The sequence below is a fragment of the Saimiri boliviensis genome, chromosome 1, assembly GCF_048565385.1.
Source record: "Saimiri boliviensis isolate mSaiBol1 chromosome 1, mSaiBol1.pri, whole genome shotgun sequence".
In the NCBI taxonomy this organism is placed as follows: Eukaryota; Metazoa; Chordata; class Mammalia; order Primates; family Cebidae; genus Saimiri; species Saimiri boliviensis.
Window position 1 is genome coordinate 140,473,700 of NC_133449.1, and position 25,508 is coordinate 140,499,207.

Consider the following 25,508-nt stretch of genomic DNA (forward strand, 5'->3'; position numbering starts at 1 on the left):
GCACTCCAGCCTGGGTAACAAGAGCGAAACTCTGTCTCAAAAAAAGAAAAAAAAAAAAAAAAAATCCGGCATCTTCGTGAACACTTGTTCCTGGGATCCTCCGTGGACAGCAGCTCCCAAAACCACAGCCGCGTGCCCAGCCCCCAGCTGCGCTGGAACACCGTCCCCTCAGCAGGGCTCGTTTGTCCTCTCGGTGGGTTGCTTTCCGGCGCCCCAGAGCCCGCGCCTCCCGTGTGTGCCTGCGGCCGCGGACCCCTCACTGGACTTCGAGCGACACACGGAGACCCGCGCAGGGCCTCGGGGTGCACAGGGAAGCGGCTGGGCCGGGCACCGGGAGGCGCCTGACCCTGGCGGCCGGCTCGCGTCTCCGGGACATCTGCCCGACTCCGCAGCCCCGTGTTCTGTTGGCCGAGTTCTACAGGGGGACGTAGAGGAACCGCAGCCTCCCTGCACCTGACGCCACTGTGATTCTGACACTTGGGAGGCAGAAATGCCTTGGAAAGGTCCCTAGGCGAAGCCGTCATCCTGTCATCCCTGGTCCCGAAAGGGGACGGAAAGCGTTTACCCCTGACATCCAACTGGAAGTGTTAACGATTCCAGGCGGATGAGAAGCTCAGGCCTTGCTATCTCTACAGTGGTGACCATCCGAGATAGTAGAGGGAAAATCAAACCGAGTTCGCAAATAGCGGCTCCCTCGAGAGCCTCTCGGTTGACTCGCCATTGAAGTGCTGTGATGGAGAGCATGGAGCGGCTGCTGAGGGCTGGAAGACCAGAGCCAGCGAAATGCGCCCTTGAGCGCTGCCTTGGTTCGGGGAAGGCTAAAAGTTTGATGACTTGGCCGGGCAGGGTGGCTCATACCTGTAATCCCAGCACTTTGGGAGGCCGAGGCGGGTGGATCACGAGGTCAACAGATCAATACCATCCTGGTCAACATGGTGAAACCCCATCTCTACTAAAAATACAAAAATTAGCTGGGCATGGTGGCGTGTGCCTGTAATCCCAGCTACTCGGGAGGCTGATGCAGGAGAACTGCTTCAACCCAAGAGGCGGAGGTTGCAGTGAGCCGAGATCCCGCCGCTGCACTCCAGCTTGGAGCCTGGTTACAGAACGAGACTGTGTCTCAAAAAAAAAAAAGTTTTGGCCGGGCGCGGTGGCTCAAGCCTGTAATCCCAGCACTTTGGGAGGCCGAGGCGGGTGGATCACAAGGTCAAGAGATCGAGACCATCCTGGTCAACATGGTGAAACCCCGTCTCTACTAAAAATACAAAAAATTAGCTGGGCATGGTGGTGCGTGCCTGTAATCTCAGCTACTCCGGAGGCTGAGGCAGGAGAATTGCCTGAACCCAGGAGGCGGAGGTTGCGGTGAGCCGAGATCACGCCATTGCACTCCAGCCTGGGTAACAAGAGCGAAACTCTGTCTCAAAAAAAAAAAAAAAAAAAAGTTTTATGACTTACAGCGTGAACATGGTAAGAGCCCTCCAACGGAGAGGTTTCATGCAAGTCAAGGGTGGCTGGTGAAATTCCAGCACTTCAAGATAAACAGTGCAGCTCCCAGCAACAGGGACAGGTACCCAGAAATGCTGAAAAGCATCATGGAAGAAGATGAGTACACCCCCCCATCCCCAAGTCTTTAATTTGGATGAGACAGGACTTTATTGGAAGAGAATGCCTGAAGGAACGTTTATTTCTGAGGAAAAGAATGCTGAGCCGCGCCAATTCAAGTCATCCAAAGATCGCTTGATGCTGCTGCTTGGTGGCACTGCCGCAGGGGATTTTAAGTTGAGGCCCTTGCTGCCGGAAACCCCCAGGGCTCGGAAGGGGTACTCCAAGCCCAATTTGCCTGTGATTTTGCGCTCCGACAGAAAGGCTTGGGTGACCAGGAGCATCTTTCGTGAATGGTTCACTTACTTTCCTTGCCCTGCCATTGAAAAATACTGTGCCCAAAATAATCTCACAACAATGCAGTGCTCACACTAGACAATGCACCATGTCACCCTGTAAATTTGAGTGATCTTTCTGATACTGTAAGAGTAGAACACATTCATGACAGTGCAACTGACTCGATCCAGCCCATGGGTCAAGGTGTAGCCTCTACCTTCAAAGCTCATTACCTGAGAAGGACTTCTGAGCACCTCCTAGAAGCAACAGATGGTGAGGATACAGCTATGATCAGGGAATTTTGGAAAAATTACAACCTCATGGATGCTGTGGACAATACTGCCATCGCTTGGGAGTATCTCAAACCAGCAATAGTGAGCAGTGTGTGGAAGATTTGGCCTGAGTGTGTTCAGGCCCAGAATTTTTCCCAGGCAGACAACATTGCACAACTTCAAAAACACATTGTGACCCTTGCCAGAAACATGGCCTTTTACGAGGTTGCGGAGGCTGCTGTGAGCCAGCTGCTGAAGTCCCATGAAGAGTTCTCAAATGAGGAACTGATGCAGCTGGAACAGGAGCAGGGAGTGGCGAAGAGGAGGATGAAGAAGCTCCCTCACACAGCAGCAGCTAACCTGGGCAGCCCTCAAACACTTTTAGGCTGGCTTGCAGGTCCTCACTAGTCACAGCCCTGATGATGAGTGGGAACTGAGAGTTTCAAGAGCCATCAATAATGCAATAAACTGCTGCCAGGAGCAGTACAGTGAGAAAAAGCGCCACTCAAAACAACTCTATCGGGTCATTTTTCAGTGTGTGTAACCAAAACTTAATGCGAATAAAACAGAAGCCCCAAGATAGCCTCAGCAGTAGAGGCAGGGAGGCTGTTGCTTTGCAGTGTTTGATATCCTTGGAAATGTTGCCATTTTTTTTCATTTTGATACTTGAGAGTATCAATTTTGTCAGTAACACTTTATTTAAATACATGCTTTAAGGAGCTCAGTTTTTTGTAGGAATAGTTAGGAAAACTTTTTTTCCTTTGAGACAGGGTCTTGCTCCATCACCCAGGCTACAGTGCAGTGGTGGGACCTTGGCTCACTGTAGCCTCAACCTCCGAAGCTCAAACAATCCTCCCACCTCAGCCTCTGCAGTGCTGGGCCTACAGGCACATCCCACCACATCCAGCTAATTATTTTTGTAGAGAAGGGGTCTTTTTTTTTTTTTTTTTTTTTTTTTTGAGATGGAGTTTCGCTCTTGTTACCCAGGCTGGAGTGCAATGGCACAATCTCGGCTCACCGCAACCTCCGCCTCCTGGGTTCAGGCAATTCTCCTGCCTCAGCCTCCTGAGTAGCTGGGATTACAGGCACGTGCCACCATGCCCAGCTAATTTTTTGTATTTTTAGTAGAGACGGGGTTTCACCATGTTGACCAGGATGGTCTCAATCTCTCGACCTCGTGATCCACCTGCCTCGGCCTCCCAGAGTGCTGGGATTACAGGCTTGAGCCACCGCGCCCGGCCGAGAAGGGGTCTTTATGTTGCCCAGGCTGGTCTAGAACTCCTGGGCTCAAGTGATCCTCTAGCCTGGGCCTCCCAAAGTGCAGGGATTACAAGTGTGAACCACCATGCCCAGCAAAAAAAAATGTATTTTTAAAAAGAAAATTGCAAAGGGGAGACTAGCCCTTCCAGACATTAAAACCTAGATGAAATTAAAAATATATATATTGATCAAGGGGACCACATAAAAATGTAAGCAAAATTAAACTTTTCCACAGAAAAGAAAATACCACAAACAAGGTCAAATGGCAGTTCTCAAACTGAAAGAAAATGTTTACACTGCATCTTACAAATAACAGGCTAATATCCGCAACATGAAAAACTCAAAAGATTCAGAATACCAAGAATCCAATAGAAAAATGGGCAAAAGCCATAATTCATAAATAAATTAGATCCTGAAACATATGAAGTTTGACCTCACTAATGATTACAGAAATGCAAAGTAAAATGACAAAGACACCATTTCTCACCTACATTGGGAATTCTGAATGGTGTGACCACACCTTCTATTGTGGAGGCTGTAGGGGAACAGGCACTGTCATACGCTGCTGGTGGGAATGCAGATTGGTACAACCCTTCTGAAAGGACATCTGACACTAATGAAAATGCAATGCCTGACCAGGTACAGTCGCTCAGACCTGTAATCCCAGCACTTTGGGAGGCCAAGGCAGGCAGATCACACCTGAGGCCAGGAGTTTGACACCCGCCTAGCCAACGTGGTGAAACCCTGTCTCTACTGAAAATACAAAAAATTAGCTGGGCGTCCACCTGTAGTCCCAGCTACTAGGGAGGCTGAGGCTGGAGAAGAGCTTGAACCTGGGAGGCGTTAGGCACATCTGTGTGACAAAACCACCACAGGTACTCTCCAACCAGTCAGCACATCCGTGACACCACCAAGGTATTCACCAGCCAATCAGCACATCTGTGACACCACCACAGGTACACTCCAACCAATCAGCACATCTGTGACATGACCACAGGTACTCTCCAACCAATTGGCACATCTGTGACACCACCAAGGTACTCTCCTAATCAGCACATCTGTGACACCACCACAGGTACTCTCCAATCAGCAAGTCTGTGACATCACCACAGGTACTCTCCAACCAATCAACACATCTGTGACACCACCAAGGTATTCTCCAACCAATCAGCACATCTGTGACACCACCACAGGTACTCTCCAAACAATCGGCACCTCTGTGACACCACCACAGGTACTCTCCAACCAGTCGGCACCTCTGTGACACCACCAAGGTATTCTCCAACCAATCAGCACATCTGTGACACCACCAAGGTACTCTCCAATCAGCACGTCTGTGACACCACCACAGCTACTCTCCAACCAAATCAGCACGTCTGTGACACCACCACAGGTACCCTCCAACCAATCAGCATGTCTGTGACACCACCAAGGTACTTTCCAACCAATCAGCACGTCTGTGACACCACCACAGGTACTTTCCAACCAATCGGCACATCTGTGACACCACCAAGGTATTCTCCAACCAATCAGCACGTCTGTGACACCACCACAGGTACTCTCCAACCAATCAGGACATCTGTGCCACCACCACAGGTACTCTCCAACCAATCAGCATGTCTGTGACACCACCAAGGTATTCTCCAACCAATCAGCACATCTGCGACACCACCAAGGTATTCTACAACCAATCAGCACGTCTGTGACACCACCACAGGTACGCTCCAACCAATCAGCACGTCTTGTGATACGTACTCTCCAACCAATCCGCACGTCTGTGACACCACCACAGTTACCCTCCAACCAATCAGCACGTCTGTGACACCACCAAGGTATTCTCCAACCCATCAGCACGTCTGTGACACCACCACAGGTACTCTCCAACCAATCAGGACGTCTGTGCCACCACCACAGGTACTCTCAACCAATCAACACGTCTGTGACACCACCAAGGTATTCTCCAACCAATCAGCACGTCTGTGACACCACCAAGGTATTCTCCAACCAATCAACATGTCTGTGACACCACCACATGTACTCTCCAACCAATCAGGACATCTGTGCCACCACAACGGGTACTCTCCAACCAATCAGCACGTCTGTGACACCACCACAGGTACTCTCCAACCAATCAGCACGCCTGTGACACCACCACAGGTACTCTTAAGTAATCAGCATGTCTGTGACACCACCAAGGTATTCTCCAATCAGCACATCTGTGACACCACGACCGGTGCTCTCCAACCAATCAGCACATCTGTGACACCACCACCAGTACTCTCCAACCAATCAGGACATGTAACTTCACCCCACACCAGATTACATTCAACCACCTGGATGGAAAAGGCTGTTTCTCCTAAACCTGCAATTGACTTGTATGTCACAAACCAGTTTCTCTTCTCTGTCCCCAATTCACCACACACAGCAGGCTACAGGACATACATTTAATGAGAGAGTGACAGCAGCATTGTTACAGGCCAGCTGGGTCCGGCGCTGTGGCCTTGCGAGGTGCTGGCGGTGCAAGCTGGGTCCTTGCTGGGCTCTTCCTGCGGTGGACTCAGAAACACCCACACGTGATTCTGTTTAGAGACTGTATCACCCAGAACAACGGGCAGGTGGGGAGATGCTGGGTGGAAGGTTTTTAAAAAAAAAAAGGCCCAACCCTTTGTCCAGCAAACGCCAGCAGTTTTTCTGTGGACACAGTGATCTGTAACTGGAATAATGTGATGCTGAATAATGTGATGCTGAGTACACGTATTTCGGCATGGCTGATATCCATATGACAGAAACGTGACGCAGTCGTTAGGCGTGTGCAGACCGAGGGGTGTCGGGAAACAGCATCTGGCCTTTCACTCCGTCCTCAGCCCCAAAGAGGAAGGGGATGCCAGACAGGAACCCAACCTCACATCACACTCTCTAACGGACTCCAGCATGTTCCCTGCTCACCGTTCCCCCTGAGGTAGGTCAGTACCCCTGCCCCCATTTTCCAGATGGGGAAACCGAGGCAGGGCAGACAATAAGAACCTTGCCTTAAAACCACCACAGTGGGGAGAGGACACCATCCCCTTCCTGATGGCGGAGGGGACAGAGGCGGCTCACTGAATCCGCCCTGGAGCTGGGCGGCCTTTCTGCTGGCTAAGGTGGCTCCTCTTGGGCTTCCTGGTCAAAGGGGACACCTACCAAGCAGTGATATTCTGTGTCCTCTGCCCACCATGTGCACCAACAGCCAAGCACAGCCCAGGGTGTGGGACCCATGTAACCCCTCACCCTCCACTCCCCGAAAACGACAGACAGGAGCACCCCTACTTCCCAGGGCAGAAGCCTGGGAAGCCACGTCCCAAAATGTCCTGTCCCAAGGCCCCTCATGGACCACAGGGTCTGTAAAGTGCACACAGCAAAGCCAAGTGTCCCACACCCAGGGCTGCAGGCCTCCTCTGCTGTCCAGGGGCCTCTGTCCTGCGGCGTGAGGGGCCTCCCACACCCCCCTCCTCTGATCTTCCTGAATGGGCTCAGCTGAGCAAATATTCTCAGCTCTTGACCTCAGGCCCCCAGGAAAAGGCCACTGGCCAGTCGTTTCCAAGCTACCCAGAGCTCATCACAGGCAGCAGGACACAGCTCCTCCAGGCAGATTTGGTTCCAAGAAATGCCACGAGGAACCACTGTAAGGTCCCACTGTCTAACCTGGAACTTCCTGCAGGCGCAGTCCCTGCTCCACACCTGGGGGCCAGGACATCCACCTCAGGCAGACCCACGGCCTCCTAGCTTAGAGCACCAGCAAAGGTGGGCTGGGCCAAGGCAGGAGCACCCAGCAGGGAAAAGCTCCATGGCCCGCTCGCCTACTGTTGTACAGAAACAACAGGTGACCCACTGGGCTGACCATGCAGTGAGGCCTTAGACCTTCAGGCCCCGGGTAGAGGCAGGTCTACAGGTGACAACTGTGAACAGCCCCAGCTGGGGACAACCAGAAGCCCCCAAGAAGGTACGTGGCTGGGAAGGACGGAGCCTCCAGGCAGAGTGGAAACCCACTGCGTGGGAAACTCGGCCCTGGGCTGGGTGGTCCATCCTCACGTCTCCTCAGAAGCCCTCTTGGGGTCTTGGCCTGACGAGGTTCCAGGGTGGCCAGGATGGGAGCTGCGAAATCTCTAGGGCCCAGATGCCCTGGCCCAGGGGTGTGGAGGGCTCTCTACCACGGGGGAGGTGAGATGTCCCCCATCTCCCTGCCCAGGGAGTCCCGCACTGGGGAAGGCTGGGGGCCACGTAAGGACCCCTCACAGGAATGCAGCCAGGCGTGGCCGCCCCGAGTCCCCGCACGCACGTGGGAGACCACAGTCCTTGATAATGCCCACCCACTCCGGCCCCACAGGGGCGAAGGGGTCCTGGGGCCGCACCCCAGGGGTCTCCAGAGCAGAAGGAACAACTTGACGCTGTCGAGGTGGGTCCTGGTGGCCCAGGCGGGTGCCCGGCACTCCTCCTCAGCCCTAGGCCTCCACATCAGCACCTGGCTCCTGGAAGAGCGACTGCTTCCTCAGGCTGAGCCGGGCACACTTGGGGCACGTGGTAGAGTTGTCGTAGTAGCAGTCCCTGGAGGCAAGAACAGGTTGGGGCTCTTGGCACAGGAAACACCAGCACTGACTCCCCACACGCGCTCTAGGTCAGCTCTCATCATCCCCTCTACAGCCATTACCAAAGACCAGAATCAGGCTCTGCACGAGGTGAGTGACTGTGGTCGTGTGCAGAGCGCCTACCCAGCGTGCAGAGGTGGCCCTCCGGCTCGTCATGTTACCGCTGTTGGCGACCACACAGGCCCAGTTCACACAGCTGAGGGGCTGAGCTAGGTGGCCACACCAGCCTCAGAGCCCTTCCTCACGATCCCCCGTTCCTATTCCAGGGTGCCTGGCATCTGCCTTGGCTCCTAAACTGTGTCCTGGGGCACTGCAGCTGAGTTCAAACTTTTAAACAGAACATGGCAGTGACTGGCATCTGTGAGACCTCGAGCACACTACCAGCTGACGGAGTTCAGTCTCCACCCGAGGCTCTGCAACAGTCTCCTCTGTGTGACACCATAGCGCTGCAGAGCCGGGGTTTCAGCAGTTACTACGGAAAATAGCAAATTCCAGGCAAAAATCAGGGAACAGAAACTGGCAGGGAGGGGAGTGTTCCACCTGATTCCACGTCTGGCAGACATGTGGAGCCCAAAACCTGCATACACATCATAGTAAGTCATCACACTTACTGAAGCATGAAATTAAAATATTTTTCTTCTAATTTGTGTATATTAGTTTTCCAAACAGCCACTAAATCTTTAGGACATAAGTACTTACAAAGTTGTTTGAACATAAATAATTTTCCCTGTGGCTCTAGTGGCTAGGAAAAAAGAAAGTGAAAGTACTTTTAGTATGAAAGTGTTAGGAGTTTCCTTTGGCTTAGGAACACTTTGAAAAAATTACCATGACATTAAACCACAAAGTTTGGGAATCTCTAGCCTATACTAACCCTCAAACAGTGATTTCAATCCTAGTGGTGAGAGGAAGCTGCTGGGAGGCTGTGAACACGTCAGGGGCGAAGCTGGGGCTGCCGGGGCTGGTCCAGGACGGGCCTGGGAAGGAGCAGCCCCCCAGCCCCCAGGTGCTGTCCTGAGGGAGCTTCTCATTCAGTCACAGGCATCACGGTCTGACTTAGCATCTCAGGGTCAGCAAAGATCCATCTCCGTCTCTCTAGGGCACTAGTGCCATCTCCCATGGCATCCTGCGTACCTGAGGCCAGGGGTGGCTCCTGGAGGACAGGGCAGAGCCCCACCCCCAAGTGCAGGGCCCCAGCACACCCACCTGTGGAAGACGGCGGAGCAGTCAGTGCACACAGACGTGTGGCTGTCGAACGGGAACAGCACGTCGCCCTCTCTACAGAGCTCACACACAAAGCCCTTGGCCTGGCACCGCTGGGGGAACAGTGCAGTGTTGGGGCACGGGAACATCAGTGCCAGCTCCTCTGGGCACTCCAGGCCAGGGACACACCAGGCTGGGTGGTGTCTCCTGCAAACCCCCCTCAGGGCTGGGGCTGGGGCAAGGCAGCCCTCAGGCAGAGGCCCACCTCACAGTCCAGCTTGATGTGCTTGGCGAACAGTGTGTGGATCTCGGTGAGCGAGCAGCCCAGGCGGCCAGCGTGCACATCCAGGAGGTCCTGGACAGAGTACATCTCGTCGTTCTCCACAAAATGCTGCCGGTCCTGGAGCTGCCAAGTCCCAGCAGCTGTGACCCCCCGTGCCGGGGGAGGCCCTGCCCACTGCCCACATGGGGTCGCACCAGTGATCAGGGCCCGGTGCTCACAGAGAAACAAGCCACAGAAAGATCTAGGCCCCATAGTAGAAACCAGAAGCCCCAGGAAGCCAACAAGGGAAGATGGACCAGAGCCACATTTCCTGACCCATGTAGACCCACCCCCACCCTCCACTCCCGATGCAGCCCCTTCAGGCACACTGCCCCCCCCACCCATGTAGACCCCACCCCCCACTCCCGATGCAGCCCTCCAGGCACACTGCACCCCTCATTCCCCACTCTTCCTGCTCTGCCTTGTCCACAGGGCTCACCACCCCAACACATGATTTATGTTTCGTATCTTCCCTACTTGAAAGGCACTCTAAGGGCAAAGACTCCTGCCTGTTTTGTTCACTGTTCCCAGAATCTAGACCAGCTGTTTCTGTTGAAGAAATGATGAGATGAACCTTAAAAACTGTGCTTTGTGGTGAACCTGCCTGAGGAGGGTGGGCCCCCCCCCACCGCCCGCCATGGAGATTCACATAAAGGCTGCAGGGCTTCCCAAACTGAACGACTTGGAGAACTCCTCTGTGGGCAGAATACCTGTTTGCCTTGCCCCCTGGGACCGTGCTTAGGAGACCCTCTGCTAAAGCTACGACATGCACAAGTTGGAAAAGCCCTGAGCCCGAGCTGCCTTGCCACCCCGGCCGTTCCCCTCCGGGGCCGTCACTCTGACCTGCAGCAGCAGACGTGCCTCCATGGCCTCCCTGCAGGTGAGGAAGTACGGCTTCATGAGCAAGATGTCCTGGCGCAGCTTCTGCAGACAAGGCGGGAGTGGGCGGACTCCTCAGCCAGGAAGCAGGGCTGGCCCAGCACAGGCTTCACAGCCAGCCCAGTTCACAGGCAGCTTGCCTCATGCCTGAAGGTCAGTTCCCCAGGAGGGGCCCAGGGCTGAGAGCTGCAGCACACGTCGAAACCACAGCTCCGGGTGGGGCCGGACTGTGAGGCTCACTGACCCTTCCCTCCCCTCACCTGGCCCCACGGGCACACACAACTGTCTAGGAGCCAGCAGCAGAGAAATCCCAGCTCCTGCCCCAGCCGTGGCCTTGGCACCTCAATCTTCGGCCACAGTCTCCTCCCTGGTAAAACGGGACCCAGTGCCTTTCACCACCTCACAGGAGACTCGGTCACTCCTGCCTGCCGGGACCGCAGCTCCCGTCTGCCCTTGGCTCCCGCCCTAACTCCTCCCTCGCCACTAGCTAAGAGAGGGGCCACCAGCCATGCACAGCCACAGAGCTCTTGGAAGTGGCTGCTGAGCAGTGAGATGGCCGTAAGCAGAGAATACACACTGGGGACAAAGACATGGCGCAGAAAAGAAAAAGAACATAAAATATCTCAAAAACGTACACTGATTCCATGTTGAATTAATATTCTGGATATACTGGGCTAAATAAAATACATTTTTTAAAATAACCTCACTTGTTTATTTTTACTTTTTTTGAGACAGAGTTTCACTCGTGTTGCCCAGGCTGGAGTGCAGTGGCGTGATCTCGGCTCATTGCAACCTCTGCCTCCCGGGTTCATGCCATTCTCCTGCCTCAGCCTCCTGAGTATCTGGGATTACAGGCATGTGCCACCACACCCATCCAATTTTGTATTTTTAGTAGAGACGAGGTTTCACCATGTTGGTCAGGCTGGTCTTGAACTCCTGACCTCAGGTGATCCACCCACCTCCGCCTCCCAAAGTGCTAGGATTACAGGCATGAGCCACTGAGCCCAGCTTTTTTTACTTTTTTAACATGGCTATTAGAAAATTTCACATTGCATCCAAGCCTGGCGTTAAGATTACTACTGCACACAGCTCCAGCACCTTCAACCAAAGGGCAGCCATGGCACCCAGATCACCCTAAGCAGGCGGCCTCCGTCCTCTGCTCAGAACCTCCCACGGCCCAGAGGAGAGGAGGGTACTAGCCCGGCCCTAGGGCCCATCGGACACAGCGCCCCTGCCTCCCATTTCCAGGGCCCAGCCTCACGCGAATCTCCACCAGCTCCTCCACGTAGTTGAACAGCAGAGGGTTGATCTCACGGAGCCTGAGCACGGGCCGGGACACCATCAGCGCCAGGTAGCGCATGCTGCCGCGGGATACCTGCGGGCAAGGCCGGGTGACACCTCAAACACCCGCCCAGGGCGCGTGCACCAGGGACACCCGCCCTCGGCCCCCGCAGCCAGCAATACCCACTGAGGGCACACGAGCTCCACACCCCACTCCCCCTTTCTGCTCTCCCTCTCCAGGGCGATGCCCCCACCTTCCAACCCCCACCTTTCGAGGCTCAAAGTCCCAGTTGTGCACCACGCGTGCGGGGATGATGGCCAGGTCGTTCCAGTGGCAGTGGCTGCAGTAGTACTGGCCAGTGTAGTCACACTGCCTGGCCTCGCTGGGCACACCCCCTGCAGGGGGCAGGACCATCACCAAGTCAGAGGGGCGGTGAGGGTCCCCGCCTCACCAGAGCCCCCCACGGCTTCCCAGCCTCACAGTCTGTCCTCCCATGGACCACGGCCCTCGGGGAGACAGCCAGCCAGGCCAAGGGCTCCCTCCTGACTCATCCCATCCTCAGGTGGTCCCAGCGTCTCACTGCCCTGTCTTCTGATCAGTAAAAGGAGACACAAACAGGGCCCCACTGTAGGGCTGTGTGGGGACTTGATGAATGAACACCAGCAACTCTCCAGAGAGAAGAGCTGGTGCACACATGTGCGTGACAACCATGTGATCTTCCCAGTCCCTGTGGATGAGGCTTTCTGTGACAAAAGGCTGCCCAGGGAGGCAGAAGCCAGGTCCCAGCCCTGCAGGTACTCCTCGGGGACCTGGGGGAGTCACAGAACCGCTGGAGCCTCAGTCTGCTTCAGCGAGAAAGAACGCCAGCGGCAGACCTGTGGGTCACTTTCCAAAGATAACAAGCAGGGATTGCCCCAGGGCCTCACTCCGCTGTCTGACTGATGGGCCCTCACACACCTGCACACCCAGCTCCCCTGCCAGGAAGAGCTCCCTCACCCTCTTCTGTCCCACCACACTCACGCAGAGAGATGGGCACCCGGCACTCGGCACAGCGGTAATCCTGGCTGTCCAGCCCGGTCTCAGGGCAGATGTTCAGTTCGTATTCGGCTTGGTGGCTGACTTTGGAGCTCACACAGGGCTTGGAAATGAGGTTCAAGCACTTGCTATGACAGCGGTAATAACACCCTAGGGTGGCGGGACACACACTTCTCAGAAGTAGGAAGGGTGCACCTGCAGCCCAGGCCACCCTCAGCCGCCCGGCCCCCTCCCCATGGGTTCCATTCCGAGGCCCAGATCAATTTAAGACCTCCTGGCACCAAGGGAGGCCTTAGAACCTCAAAGATGCTCTTGCCCCTGGCCCCTGAGCCTTGCCCCAAAGGTGGCCCAGATATTGTCTGTCAACTTGACTCACATGTCTGGGGTCAACCTGCCACTCCCACCCCAGACCCAATGTGTCCAAACAGAATGAAAAGAACTCCCGCCCTGCCCTCCCAAGCCCCTCAGCTTCCCATCCTGGTTTCAGCGGCTCCAACCTTTAAACATCGTGAGTTATCCTGACCCCTATCTCTCTGGGGTTTTTTGTACTTTTTAAGAGACACAGTCTTGCTCTGTCACCCAGGGTGGAGTGCAATAGTGCAGTCACAGCTGACTGCAGCATCGAACTCCAGGGCTCAAGCCGACCTCCATCTGTGCATCTAAAGGCCCTAGTATTACAGGTGTGAGTCACCACACCCAGCCAGACTCTGTTCTCATCTGCCTCGCTCCGTTCCCAAACCTTCAGCTGGCACCACACGAAGCTGCCTCCCACTCCCACCACCTGCCTCACCTGTCGGCCTCCTCCCCCTCTTCTCACTCACCTCCCTCTTCAGTCCTTGCTCAACCAGCAGCCAGAGTGACCCTATTAAAGCCCAAGGATGTCCAGCTCCCACCTGCGGCCCCACTGCACTTAAAGAAAAGCCCCAACCACCTCTGAGCCCACCTATCCCAGACACAGAGCTACAGCCACACACGGCCCTCTGCTCTGCCTTAAAGGCCCTGGACTGTGGGAAGAAAGCTGCCCAGGTGCCATGGCAAGAGACTGAAGGCACAGTCTGTCCCAGCATAATAAGTAACTGATTGCTTAGTTATAGCAACGATATGTTTACTGATTACTTATAGAAATGACACCGAACAGATATTAGATTCAATCACATAATCAAGTATATACTCAATCTTACTATATCATTATTCTCTATTAATCTTTGCTCTGGTGTAGAAACATTTTAGTCTTATAGTATAGACATAATCGGGTGAAATATAATTCAGAACTGAAAGGACAGTATGAGAAGTGATCAGGAGGAGAGAGTAAGTGCCTTGCGGTCGCGCCAGCGCCTGGGCAGGCACCCCCTACTCAGCAACCAGGCTTTGCGGTAATGCCAGCATCTGGGGAGGCGCCCATTATTTAGCAGGCTGTGAGGGGGAGTTTCCCTCTCATTGAGGAGTTCAGAGAACACTCTGCTCTGCCGGCTCTGGAGGACGGTCTGACACTAGCCAGCCGGCCCGCAGACATCAGGGGCTTAAACACCTCTCCGTGGAGCTGTGCTCCGACGGCCACCATCCTCGTCCACCTTCCCACCCGATGCTCCCTTGTAAATTCTTAGAAGCTGTGGAAGTCAGAGGAATCCTGAAAGCCTTTGCTCTCTCTGATAAGCACACAAAAAGACACTGAAGTAAGTGCCTCCCTTCCTTGTAGAGGCTGCCTGAGAGGGAGGGGCCCTCTGACCTGTACCCACGTGGCCCCCTGTATTATAAGAATGTGATTTGCTTGACCCCTACCAATCCTGTCAGATGAGTCACTCCCCTGACTCTGCCCCCCTGCCCTGTATACAGTAAATATCAGCGTGTCCAGGCCTTTGGGCCACTGCTGGCCTCCGCCCCTGGTGGCAGTGGACCCCGAGCCCAGCTGAATTCTTTTATCTCTGTGTCCTCATCTCTTTCTTTTCTACGATCTATCATCTCCACACACAAAAGAATGCCCACTATACCCTGTGGGGCTGGACCCGGCACTGGACACACCAACCTCAGGGCCCTGGTACACACAGCCACCCCCACAGGAACAGTCCTCGCTAGGCTCCCTGACCTTTGAGTTTTTGCTTCAAAGTCAGGTAATACCTTTACATTCTGCCCTGAACGCGCACGCAATCTACCCTAACATATGCCATTTCCTTTCCCTTTTTCTCCACTGTCATAACTGACACACCATGTAATTCACAAGTGTAATTTCTCATCCAGAACCGCACTGTCCAGGGTGGACAGTACAACTGAGGAAATGCATATTTAATTAATTTAACTTTGAGTGGCCACGTGTGGCGAGTGGCCGCCACGCTGGACAGTGAGCCTGGCGGAGGCAGGAGCTTGGGCCTCTCCCATCCCTCCCTCCTCATCTGGTCTCGGCTCACCTGTGCAGGTGTACCAGGTCTGAATGAGCCCCCAGATGATGGTGTTGCACTTGTCACAGGTCTGCTTGACACTCTTGCTCTTCTCTTTGTAGAAGCGGTGCTCCAGGAGCACCCTGATGTTTGGCTCATCCTCGTTGGGGTCCTGCAGAGAGCGGGTCAGGGAGGGTCACAGGCAAGCTGGGCTGAAGCTCCTTTCCCTTTGCACCAGCCCCTCAACTGACTCCTTCCAGGTACCACGTACAGTGGAGACTGTGAGAGTCAGCACAATGCCTTTTCCCGTTCACAGTAACCAATGATCAGCTGTGGAAGGCCCGCCAAGGTCACCCGCTACCTTTCCCAGCATCCCTTGCAGCAAGGTGCTGTGTGGGACTGCACAGGGCCAGGGGCATGTGAGTGGGAGCCATGCAGCCTCTCTGGGCCACGGGCATGTGAGCAGGAGCCATGCAGCCTCTCTGGGCCACAGGCATGTGAGTGAGAGGGATGCGGCCTCTCTGGGCCACGGGCATGTGAGCAGGAACCATGCGGCCTCCCTGGGCCACAGGCATTGAGTGGGAGCCGTGCGGCCTCTCTAGGCCACAGGCATGTGAGCAGGACAGATGCTGCCTCTCTAGGCCATGGGCATGTGAGCAGGAGGAATATGGCCTCTCTAGGCCACGGGCACGTCAGTGGGAGCCATGCAGCCTCTCTGGGCCACGGGCATCTGAGCAGAAGGCATGTGGCCTCTCTGGGCCACGGGCACGTGAGCAGGAGGGATGTGGCCTCTCAGCCGCAGGCATGTCAGTGGGAGCTATGTGGCCTCTCTGGGCCATGGGCACATGAGTGGGAGGGATGTGGCCTCTCTGGGCCACAGGCATGTGAGTGTAAGGGAAATGGCCTCTCTGGGCCATGGGCATTGAGTGGGAGCCATGCAGCCTCTCTGGGCCACGGGCATTGAGAGCCATGCAGCCTCTCTAGGCCACGGGCATGTGAGCAGGAGCCATGCGGCCTCTCTGGGCCACAGGCATGTGAGTGGGAGAGAAGTGGCCTATCTGGGCCACGGGCATTGAGTGAGAGCCATGCAGCCTCTCTAGGCCACAGGCATGTCAGTGGGAGCCATGCGGCCTCTCTGGGCCACGGGCATTGAGTGAGAGCCATGCAGCCTCTCTAGGCCACCGGCATGTGAGCGGGAGGGATGTGGCCTCTCTGCCCCTCCCGCTTTCTGCAGGTCAGATACAGGCGATGGAAAAGGAGGCCCTCCTCACCTCTCCCCAACACCATTAGCTGCAATATGGGCCTCAGACCACCTAGATTTTTGTTACCACTAACTTACCTGTTCCCTAATGAATATTCTACTTTCCACAATCCCAGGGACTCATGAGTCAGCACAGGGGACCCAGGGCAGCCAGGCCAAAGCACAGGCAGACCCAAGACCTGCATCAGGGGTATCTGTGGCTTGGGACCCATCACCTTCTGTCGTCACCTTCAGGACACCACCACTCCTTGTCTAGGTCATGTTCAGGGAGGAACTCAGCCCACCCACTCGCTTCAGTGGGTGGACACATAGCCCAGAACTAGCCAATCAGCCACCGTCATTAGGTCAGGGGGTGCACCAATGACCCAGAACTAGCCAATCAGCCACCGTCATTAGGTCAGGGGGTGGGCCCATGACCCAGAACTGGCCCATCAGGCCCATCTAGACTGTCATCAGGTCAGGGGTGGGCCCATGACTGGCCAGTGAAACTCAGGCCTGAGACTCCTGCTATAACCACAGAAAAGGCAGTTGTCACCACCCAGGGCAGCCCAGCTGCTGGAAAGCAAGGTGCAGTGCGGGACGGTCTCTGCCACCACCACGTGCTGGATCAGACACGGAAAGTAGAGCTGGGAGATGAGACTCCTGACATCGGAGGGTCTTCCAGTCACCAAGCAAATACATTTTTCTTTTTGGTTTAAGCTACTTAGGGGGTTGGGTTTTTGTTGCTCGAAATAAAAGGGTCTAGACTAATAGAGAAGCCTCCCATGGTTCTGTTCGGAGAAAGGCCCATCTTCCACCCTGCCTGTCTAGTGTCTTTCTACCTCAGCCCCTCAGGCTGAGAGGGTGCACTGCCTGAGAGAGAGCCAGAGGCTGGTGGGGGCCTCCTGGTCCCAAAGGCCTGGCCTCAGCCCCAGGCTGCCCCATGATGGGGTGGGCCTACACCCACCTTCAGCTCCTGGAGCTTCAGCCGGAGGTGGATCAGCCGCACCACGGCATCCTTCTGCTTCTCCGACTGCTCGGGCAGCTCCAGAATCACCTGCTTGCAAGCCTCAATCGCCTGCTGCAGCTGCTGCACATCAGAAGCCAGGAACAGACCCTGCCCAGGTTGGGGTGGGGGGAGTCAGATCAGATCCTTCCCAGGTTGGGGTGGGGGGAGTCAGATCAGACTCTGCCCAGGTTGGGGTCGGGGGAGTCAGATGCTCACACTGCAGGCTCTCCCTGTCAAGTCCCATCCTTCGAGACAGGCCCAGGGCAGACCCCGACACCCCTCACCCAGAGAAGGAAACTGAAGCAGAGGGCCGCGAGGACTCACTCAAGGGCCACCCCGTGCACCTGCTCCCCCCTGAAAACCTAATGTGTGAAAGATGCTTTTCAAAAGACAACTTCCTTCTTTAGAAATCCAGTTGCTTTTTCCGCTCTGTCACTTCGGTTACTTCTCGAGCTTCCTCTTGGAGGAAGGCCAGGGCAATGACATTTGCTGTTATGAAGGAGAGTAAGTAGCCTCAAGCTTAACTGCCAAGCCCAGGCAGGTGCCAACACCCCAGAACTTCCGGCTGCTTTCTCCACATAGTGGCCAGGGGGCTCCTCAGGGCCCAGGAAGACCCCAGACTCAGAACACTCTGGTGCTCCCGGGGAAGACGAGATCGGGTCTCGAAGCTGAGGAGCCTGGGCTGACTCTGCCCTCGGGAGCCTCCTCCTCCTCCAGGCTGCTGGGCTCTGAGGCCCAGGCAAAGAGGAGGTGGCACCCTCCTCTCTCCCAGTCTGTGGCCCCAAAGCAAGTGCTCAAAATGTGGTAGTAAATAAAACAAGCTGAGCACAGTGAGTCACACCTGTAATCCCAGCAGTTTGGGAGGCCATGGTGGGAGGATCGCTTGAGCTCAGGAGCTTGAGAGCAGCCTGGGCCACAAGGCGAGACCCCATGTCTGTGTAACAAAGTTTAAAAATTATCTGAGCATTGTAGTGCACACCTGCAGTCTCAGCTAATTAGGAAGGTCAGGTGAGAGCATCACCTGAGCCCGGGAGGTCGAGGCTGCAGTGAGCCACAATCGTGCCACTGCACTCCAGAGCCGGGCCACAGAGTAAGACCCTATCTCAAAAAAAGAAAGAAAAAAAAAGATACTCAATTTGATTGGATTAAAGGAAAAGAAAAATAAATAAACAAAGATACTAAACACATATATGAAGTCCCCCTACATGGGCAAAGCTTAAAGGCCACACACAAAAGGAACAGTGAATTAGAATGGGGAGGTTCTGACCAAATCTTTTCAGTTACATTTTAATGTTATTATAATGTTTCTCTCACAAGTTGGAGACAGTTTGCAAAAAAGGTTTTCAAAGGATTTTTAAAAAATCCTTATGGCCACCAGGCGCGGTGGCTCACGCCTATAATCCTAGCACTTTGGGAGGCCGAGGTGGGTGGATCACCCACCTGAGGTCAGGAGTTCAAGACCAGCCTGGCCATCATGGTGAAACCCCATCTTTGCAAAAAAAAAAAAGAAATCCTTACAGGCTCCCATTTTCTTCTTCAAAGCAAGGCTTCCAAGGAAGAACACACAGAGAAAGCAAAGGGCCCTGTGACGCTGACCGGTCAGGAGGAGGCAGACAGGGGCTTCTCCCTTACCTCCTGCACCCCTTTCCCTCGGCACCAGGGTCTGCAGGACCCCAAGGACCCCAGAGGGAACCGACTCTCATATTTGCTTCATGAAGACAAGAAGCTCGGGGGAGAGGAGCAGCCCCAGGTTCAGGAACTGCAATCCAGGATCTCCACCTGCCTCACACAGGCTCCGAGGGTGGGGGTCTGGGGTGTCACACAGGCCTCAGATTCTAAGCCAGGGGCCCTGGCTGAGGTGGGGGCTGCACCGCAGCTCACAGGGAGCTGCGACAAGGAGCTCCCTGCCACCTGGGAGCAAGTGACAAGGAAACTGCTGGCCCTTCCTGAGGGCTCACTCAGTCCCTCTCCCCTCCCACATCCGAAACCTACCACAGGGCGGGAGAAGTGGTCCTCAGACAGGCCGAGATCCATCACACGCTCAGCGCAGCGGAACTCCGGCTCTGCAGGGGGCAGCTCCGGCAGGGCCTCTGGGGGAAGACCGGGACAGGTATGGAGGGTCAGCTGCTGCCTCCTGTCTCCCGTCCCCAAGGGAGGAGCTGGGACAGCAGGAGTGGGAAAGGGATTCAGGAAGCAGCACAGAGAGCAGGCACTGAGGGAGCTGGGTACCCCTCAGACCTGCACATCTGCTTCTCATGCAGACAGGAAAGAGCCATTCGAGAAGAGGAGGTGGAATGATACTCGGTGCTAAAAGGGCCTCAAGATGGCATTACAGAAACATCCCCATTCCCAAGGCGGACACCTCATGCATGAACATGGGGATGACAGAAAACCCACGGCTGGCTACACGGCAAAATCCACTAACGCCAGGGCCCACGCCAGCCCGTCCCTGCGGTTGCCCCGCCCCAGCACTCCCTGATGACCTCATCAGCAGGTTCTGGGGCTGACACCATCCTGATGCCAAGAGGCTAACCTCTCCCTCAGTGCTGAGCTCACTCAGCCAGCGTTCCCTGAGCACCTACTGTGTGCGGGGCCCAAGGATACAGCAGTGATGAGTCAGGCACAAATCCTGCTGTCAGGAGTGCAAATTCTCGTGGGCACACAGAAGCAAACCACAGAACCACAGAACACGTGGGAACAAGAAAACAGCCAGCAGGTGCCGGCTCCGTGGGAAAGGCAGGACCGCACAGGAGGCAGCAGGAAGAACAGGGGTCCATGTAAGTGGCCAGAGACCTTCCCAGCTCCCACCCCGACTCCCGCCAGCACCCACCTTCAGGTGTGGCTTCCGGGGCCTCCTCTCCAGGGCGCTGCTCATGCTGTCTCGGTCCCAACTGCTTGTTGAAGGGGTTGAGGTGGGCCTGCCGGAAGCGGGCCAGCTTCTCATCATATTCCATAGCATTCCACCTGAGAGCCAGGTAGGGACAGGATGAGTCCCAAGTACCAGGCTCACCACGGACCACCTCCTCTCCCCAGCCACACTGGAGTTTCTGGGGTGAGGTAGGCCTCGTTCGCTTCCATGAAGCGGGTGGTCCTCAAACCACACAACCTCCATCTCAGCCTCTTCCTGAAACACCTCCAGTGCCCTGCCCAGGCCCCCATTGGTGGTGTCACCTTAGGAAGAGCTCACGGTGACAATAAGAATTCCATGATAGGAGAGAGGCACGTGGCCCACCTGAGGGGCCCAGCTCCCGCCCCGAGCACAGGGTCCTCCAGCCCCAGACACTGAAGAGTCCCAGCCCTAGAGCTACTATGGGATCCTCTCCGGCCTCCCCTACTCACTCAGCCCTGGCCCAGCTTGCTGTCCACCTGCTCCCGTGAGACAGACCTCCCAGAAATGGTTGCTCCTTCCTGGGCCCCAACTGAAATTGCTGCTTTCCAGTCAGAGCACCCCAAAATCGCAGCCCCTGTCTCAGGGCTCAGGGTTGGACACTTGGGGACAGTGCCAGGCCCATTCCTACTCAGCCACATATGGGTGAGCAGCGCCCACCTTTCCCATGCCCAGGAAGGGAATCTTGGGAGAAGCCCCACACACGCATCCAGGCTCTCTGGCCTGGCTCTGATCCTGGATGTGTGACACAACCCGAGCCAGGCCGCCGGCTCTGCGCCTCCAGAGCCCCAGGAAACAGTCGGGAAGGGCCTAGTTCTCCATGGGGCAGAAGTTGAACATCAGGAACGGCTCCTTCCTGGCCCTCAGGCTCAGAAAAACTGCAAAGCACACAGGACTGATGGCTCCTGGCAGGGATGAAGGCACTTTGGTTGGGTGGGAGGAGAGGCCGTTTGCATGCCGCCCTCCCAATCAGCTTCCTGGGCCACGTTCCTTAGCCTCTCTGCCTCCATTTCCCCATCCGTAATGGGCCATGGTGAGGGTGAAATGAGCTACAGAGACTGCACAAAACAAGCTCACAGTAAGGTTTGCTGATGTTACAGGAAGTCTTCGGTAGGGGCATCAGTACTGGCTACACTTTCACTGTGCTTGCTACGGTCTGAAATAATTCACAATTGTAAAAAACAATCCGATGGTTTATTCTCTGTCCCTTCTCCCAAAAGAAAGAGAGCTGAGCCCAGAGGAGACAGCCCTGCTCAGGGTCACGCTGTGGCCTCGGGGAGCTGGGATTTGAACAATTGCCTCACTGGCAGTGGCACATGGGAGGCTACCCCAACCCCACATGCCTACGCTGCCACTGGGCGAGACTCCACCCCATCTATGGGACCAGTCCTGCCTGCTGTACCTGTGGGGCAGGAATGTGGGTGGGGCACCTGCACTCCAACCTGGAAGGACCCAGCACCCCGGACCAAAACAGGGAGGTGCTGGGAAGACAGAGGGGGCATGGCCCTAGTCCCACCTCTTTCTCTTATTACCTTATTTCTCTTATTACAGAGTCAGAGGTGGCCAGCACCTCCCCAGTCTCCCAGGGAGCACCCAGGACACAGGAGGAGTCAGGCCATCTGACATCACGCCTCCTCCTTCCTGAATGGGGTGCCTCATTTTTGTTTGTCACATAATTTCCCAGCCTCCCCTGCAGATAGACCTGGTAATGTGACTGTGTTCTGAGCCCCTGGGCTTAAGAAGATCAGGTAGCTCTGAGCAGCTCTGAGCTCCTGGCTTCACTGACATAGACAAGTCCTCAGCCCTTCCACCCGCCCCAGGAAGGTGTTCTCCTAATTTATAGGCAAGAAAATGAAGAAGCAGAGTCTGAATCAGGGCTATCTGAAATAACAGTAATGGGCCAGGAGTGGTAGCTCACACCTGTAATCCGAGCACTTTGGAAGGCCAAAGCAGAAGGACCACATTAGGCCAGGCTCAATGCAGTGAGAACCGATCTCTAGGGAATGTAACATACATATATGTATGTGTGTGTGTGTGTATATATATATATGTATGTATGTATGTGTATATATGTATGTATATATGTGCATGTATATATGTATGTATGTGTATAGGTGTGTGCGTATATATGAAAAAAAAAGAAAAGAAAGACTTCTGAGATTTGCCCTTTTTTTTTTTTTTTGAGACAGAGTCTTTCTGTAACCCCAGGCTGGAGTGCAGTGGTGTGATCTCGGCTCACTGCAACCTCCACTTCCCAAGTTCAAGCAATTCTCGGCCTCAGCCTCCCAAGTAGCTGGGATTATAGGCACCCGCCACCATGCCCAGCTAATTTTTGTATTTTTAGTAGAGATGGGCTTTCACTATCTTGGCCAGGCTGGTCTCCAACTCCTGATCTCGCGATCCACCTGCCTCAGGCTCCCAAGGTGCTGGGATTTGTAATCCATGAGACACTGCCCCCCATCAAGACTTGTCATTAAAGGTCAAGGCTGCCCCTCTCTGGCCATTCGCACATGTTGCTACGTGGGATACAGACGTAAAGGCTGGGGCTGGAGCAGCCACACTGGGCTGTGACATAAAAGCCAGGCATGAGGATTGCAGTGACAGGACTGCAGGGGACGCTGCCTGAGCCCTGAGGCTCACAGCCAGGCTTCACTCGAGTGAGAGGAATATGGTATTCCCACCCCTGTTATTGAGCAGGATGTTTTTGTCTCTTACAGCCAAAATAGATTCCGACTGAAAGGCCAGAGCAGTGGCTCACACCTGTAATCCCAGCACTTTGGGAGGGCTAGAAGGTGGATCACCTGAGGTGAAGAGTTCGAGACCAGCCTGGGCAACATGGGGAAACCCTGTCTCTACCAAAAATACAAAAAGTAGCCAGGCATGGTGGTGGGCACCTGTAATCCCAGCTACTTGGGAGGCTGAGGCAGGAGAATCACCTGAACCCAGGAGGTGGAGGCTGCAGTGGGCCAAGATTGAGCCACTGCCCTCCAGCTTGGGTGACAGTGATACTCCATCTCAAAAACAAAAACAAAGGCCAGGCACAGTGGCTCACGCCTGTAATCCCAGCACTTTGGGAGGCCGAGGCGGGCAGATCATGAGGTCTGGAGTTTGAGACCAGCCTGACCAATATGGTGAAACCCCATCTCTACTAAAAATACAAAAATCAGCCAAACGTGGTGGTGTACACCTGTAATCCCAGCTACTCAGGGGGCTGAGGAGGGAGAATCGCTTGAACCCTGGAGGCGGAGGCAGAGCTGCAGTGAGCCAAAGAAAGATTCTGACTGATGATGCCAATTGTTTATGGTAATAAGACAGACACGCCCAACCCGAAGCCCCTCTCTTCCAGTTCCCAGCCCTGTGACCTTGGGTAAACAGATAAACCTTTCTCTGCCTCCATTCTCTCTGTCTCAAATGCGGATGACAATAGTACCGTACAGGGTTATTGTAAAGCTTAAAACAGTTAATACTAAGTTCAGAGAGCAGAGAGCACTGCCCAATAAATACTGCTTACAACTTATCATTATTACTTTGTTTCGGTTTTTTTTTTTTTTTTTTGGAGACCGTGTTACTCTGTCAGGCAAGCTGGAGTGCAGTGGTTCCATCATAGCTAACGCAGCCCAAACTCCTGGGCTCAAGGGGTCCTTCCGTATCAGCCTCCCAAGTAGCTGGGACTCTAGGTGCGTGCCACCACATCCAGTGAATTTTTTAAAAGTTTTTGTAGAGACAGAGTCGCCATCTGATGCCTAGTCTGGTCTCAAAATCCTGGCTTCAAGCAATCCTCCTGCCTCTGTCTCCCAAATTGCTGGCATTATAGAAGTGAACTCCCATACCTGGCCTATTACTATTATTTTTAAGAATCATGGCCCGGAGTGGTGGCTCACGGCTATAATCCCAGCACTTTGGGAGGCTGAAGCAGGTGGATCATTTAAGGTCAAAAGTGCAAAACCAGCCTGACCAACATGGCAAAACCCCGTCTCTACTAAAAATACAAAAAATATTAGCTGGGCATGGTGATGCACGTCTGTAATCCCAGCTACTCAAGAAGCTGAGGCAGGAGAATGGCTTGAACCTGGGAGGTGGAGGTTGCAGTGAGCAGAAATTGCGCCACTGCACTCCAGCCTGGGCAATACAGAAAAACTCAGTCTCAGAAAAAGAAAAGAATCAGCCCTGATTTAGACTCTGGTTCTCCATTTTCTTGCCTATAAACCAGGGAGAACGTGTACTTCCTGAGGTGGATGGAGGGCTAAGGGCTTGCTACATCAGTGAGGCCAGGAGCACAGAGCTGCTCAGAACAGACTGCACTGTCACACACACCGTGACCAGCGCAAGCGAAAGGGTGCAGAAGCGAAGCCCGGGCAGCCCCTGGAGACCTCCTTGTGTTTAAAGTGCAGCCAGAGGAGCTGAAGGCAGGTGCCCTGGCGGCGACACCGCTGCTCTGCCCAGAGCTGTCCTCTGGGCTGTAAAATAAGCCTCTTTTATTTGCCTAGTGAAAGTCCGTGCCAGCCCCAGGCCTGGCGCACAGCAGGGGAGGAACGAGGGGAGGCCTCAGGCCTGGGGACTCGGAGCAGAAGGCCGGCCTCCCCTCCCAGCAGGCTCACCCCACCAGTGCTGCACCCAGATGTCGGCGGGGCCCCAGAAAGGCGCCGGCAGGAAGACGGCGAGCGTAGAAAGAGGCCTCGCTGCCCTGCCCCTTCTCGGGTTCGAACCCACCGCTCAGCGCAGAGAAAACAGAGGAAGCAGGCGGGGCTGGGGCGCGGAGGGGGCCGGGGACACTCGGGGTGCGTGGGGCTGGCCCCGCAGTGACCGCCGGGACGCGGCGTCGCCCCTGCAGCTGCATCCCGAGAGCCTGGGAACGCCCGCGCGTGCGGGGTGAACTGCGCCCCGGCTGCTCCCCCGGAAGCCCGGCCGTGGGTCCCACCTGCTGCCAGGAGCAGCCGCCCGAGGGCCGCGCCTTGGGGGGCGAGTCTCCCCCACCCTCGCATTCCACAGCGGGGAAACTGAGGCCCGGAGCAGCCGGGAGGTGGCACCGCCGCGCGGGGGTCCTGGGCCGCCCGGAAAGCCCGCGCACGGCGGGTGTGGACCCGGGTGTGGACCCCGGAGCAGCCGCGGGGCCCGGGTGGGGCGGCCGAGGTCTCCAGGCCCCGCGTCCCGCCCGCCCCGCGCCGCTCACCTGACCGCCGCCGCCACCGCCGCCGCCGCGCGTCCGCCCGGCCTCCCCGCTCCCGGCCCCGCCCGCCGCCCGGCCGCGCC

The 25,508-nt window shown here is 55.4% G+C and overlaps 1 protein-coding gene and 1 pseudogene across 2 annotated transcripts; one reads left to right on the plus strand and one right to left on the minus strand.

The window, feature by feature from the left end:
- The first annotated feature begins 600 nt into the window (after positions 1 to 600).
- LOC141585477 (putative CENPB DNA-binding domain-containing protein 1) lies at positions 601 to 2,789 on the plus strand (annotated as a pseudogene).
- Positions 2,790 to 6,948: 4,159 nt separating this feature from the next.
- On the minus strand, positions 6,949 to 25,486 carry DEF8 (differentially expressed in FDCP 8 homolog). 2 transcript variants are annotated; one of them, XM_039460048.2, is made up of 12 exons: positions 25,429 to 25,486; positions 20,202 to 20,335; positions 19,364 to 19,461; positions 17,330 to 17,479; positions 15,153 to 15,294; positions 12,736 to 12,900; positions 11,983 to 12,110; positions 11,695 to 11,808; positions 10,398 to 10,478; positions 9,498 to 9,587; positions 9,236 to 9,345; positions 6,949 to 7,991 (listed from the first exon to the last, which is right to left on the minus strand). In XM_039460048.2, the coding sequence occupies exons 2-12, from the start codon at positions 20,323 to 20,325 to the stop codon at positions 7,889 to 7,891; spliced, it is 1,305 nt and encodes a 434-aa protein (XP_039315982.1). In that variant the 5' UTR covers positions 20,326 to 20,335; positions 25,429 to 25,486; the 3' UTR covers positions 6,949 to 7,888. The 2 variants fall into 2 exon arrangements, with proteins under 2 accessions (XP_039315982.1, XP_039315972.1); XM_039460038.2 differs by having other exon boundaries at positions 9,498 to 9,638.
- Positions 25,487 to 25,508: the final 22 nt, after the last annotated feature.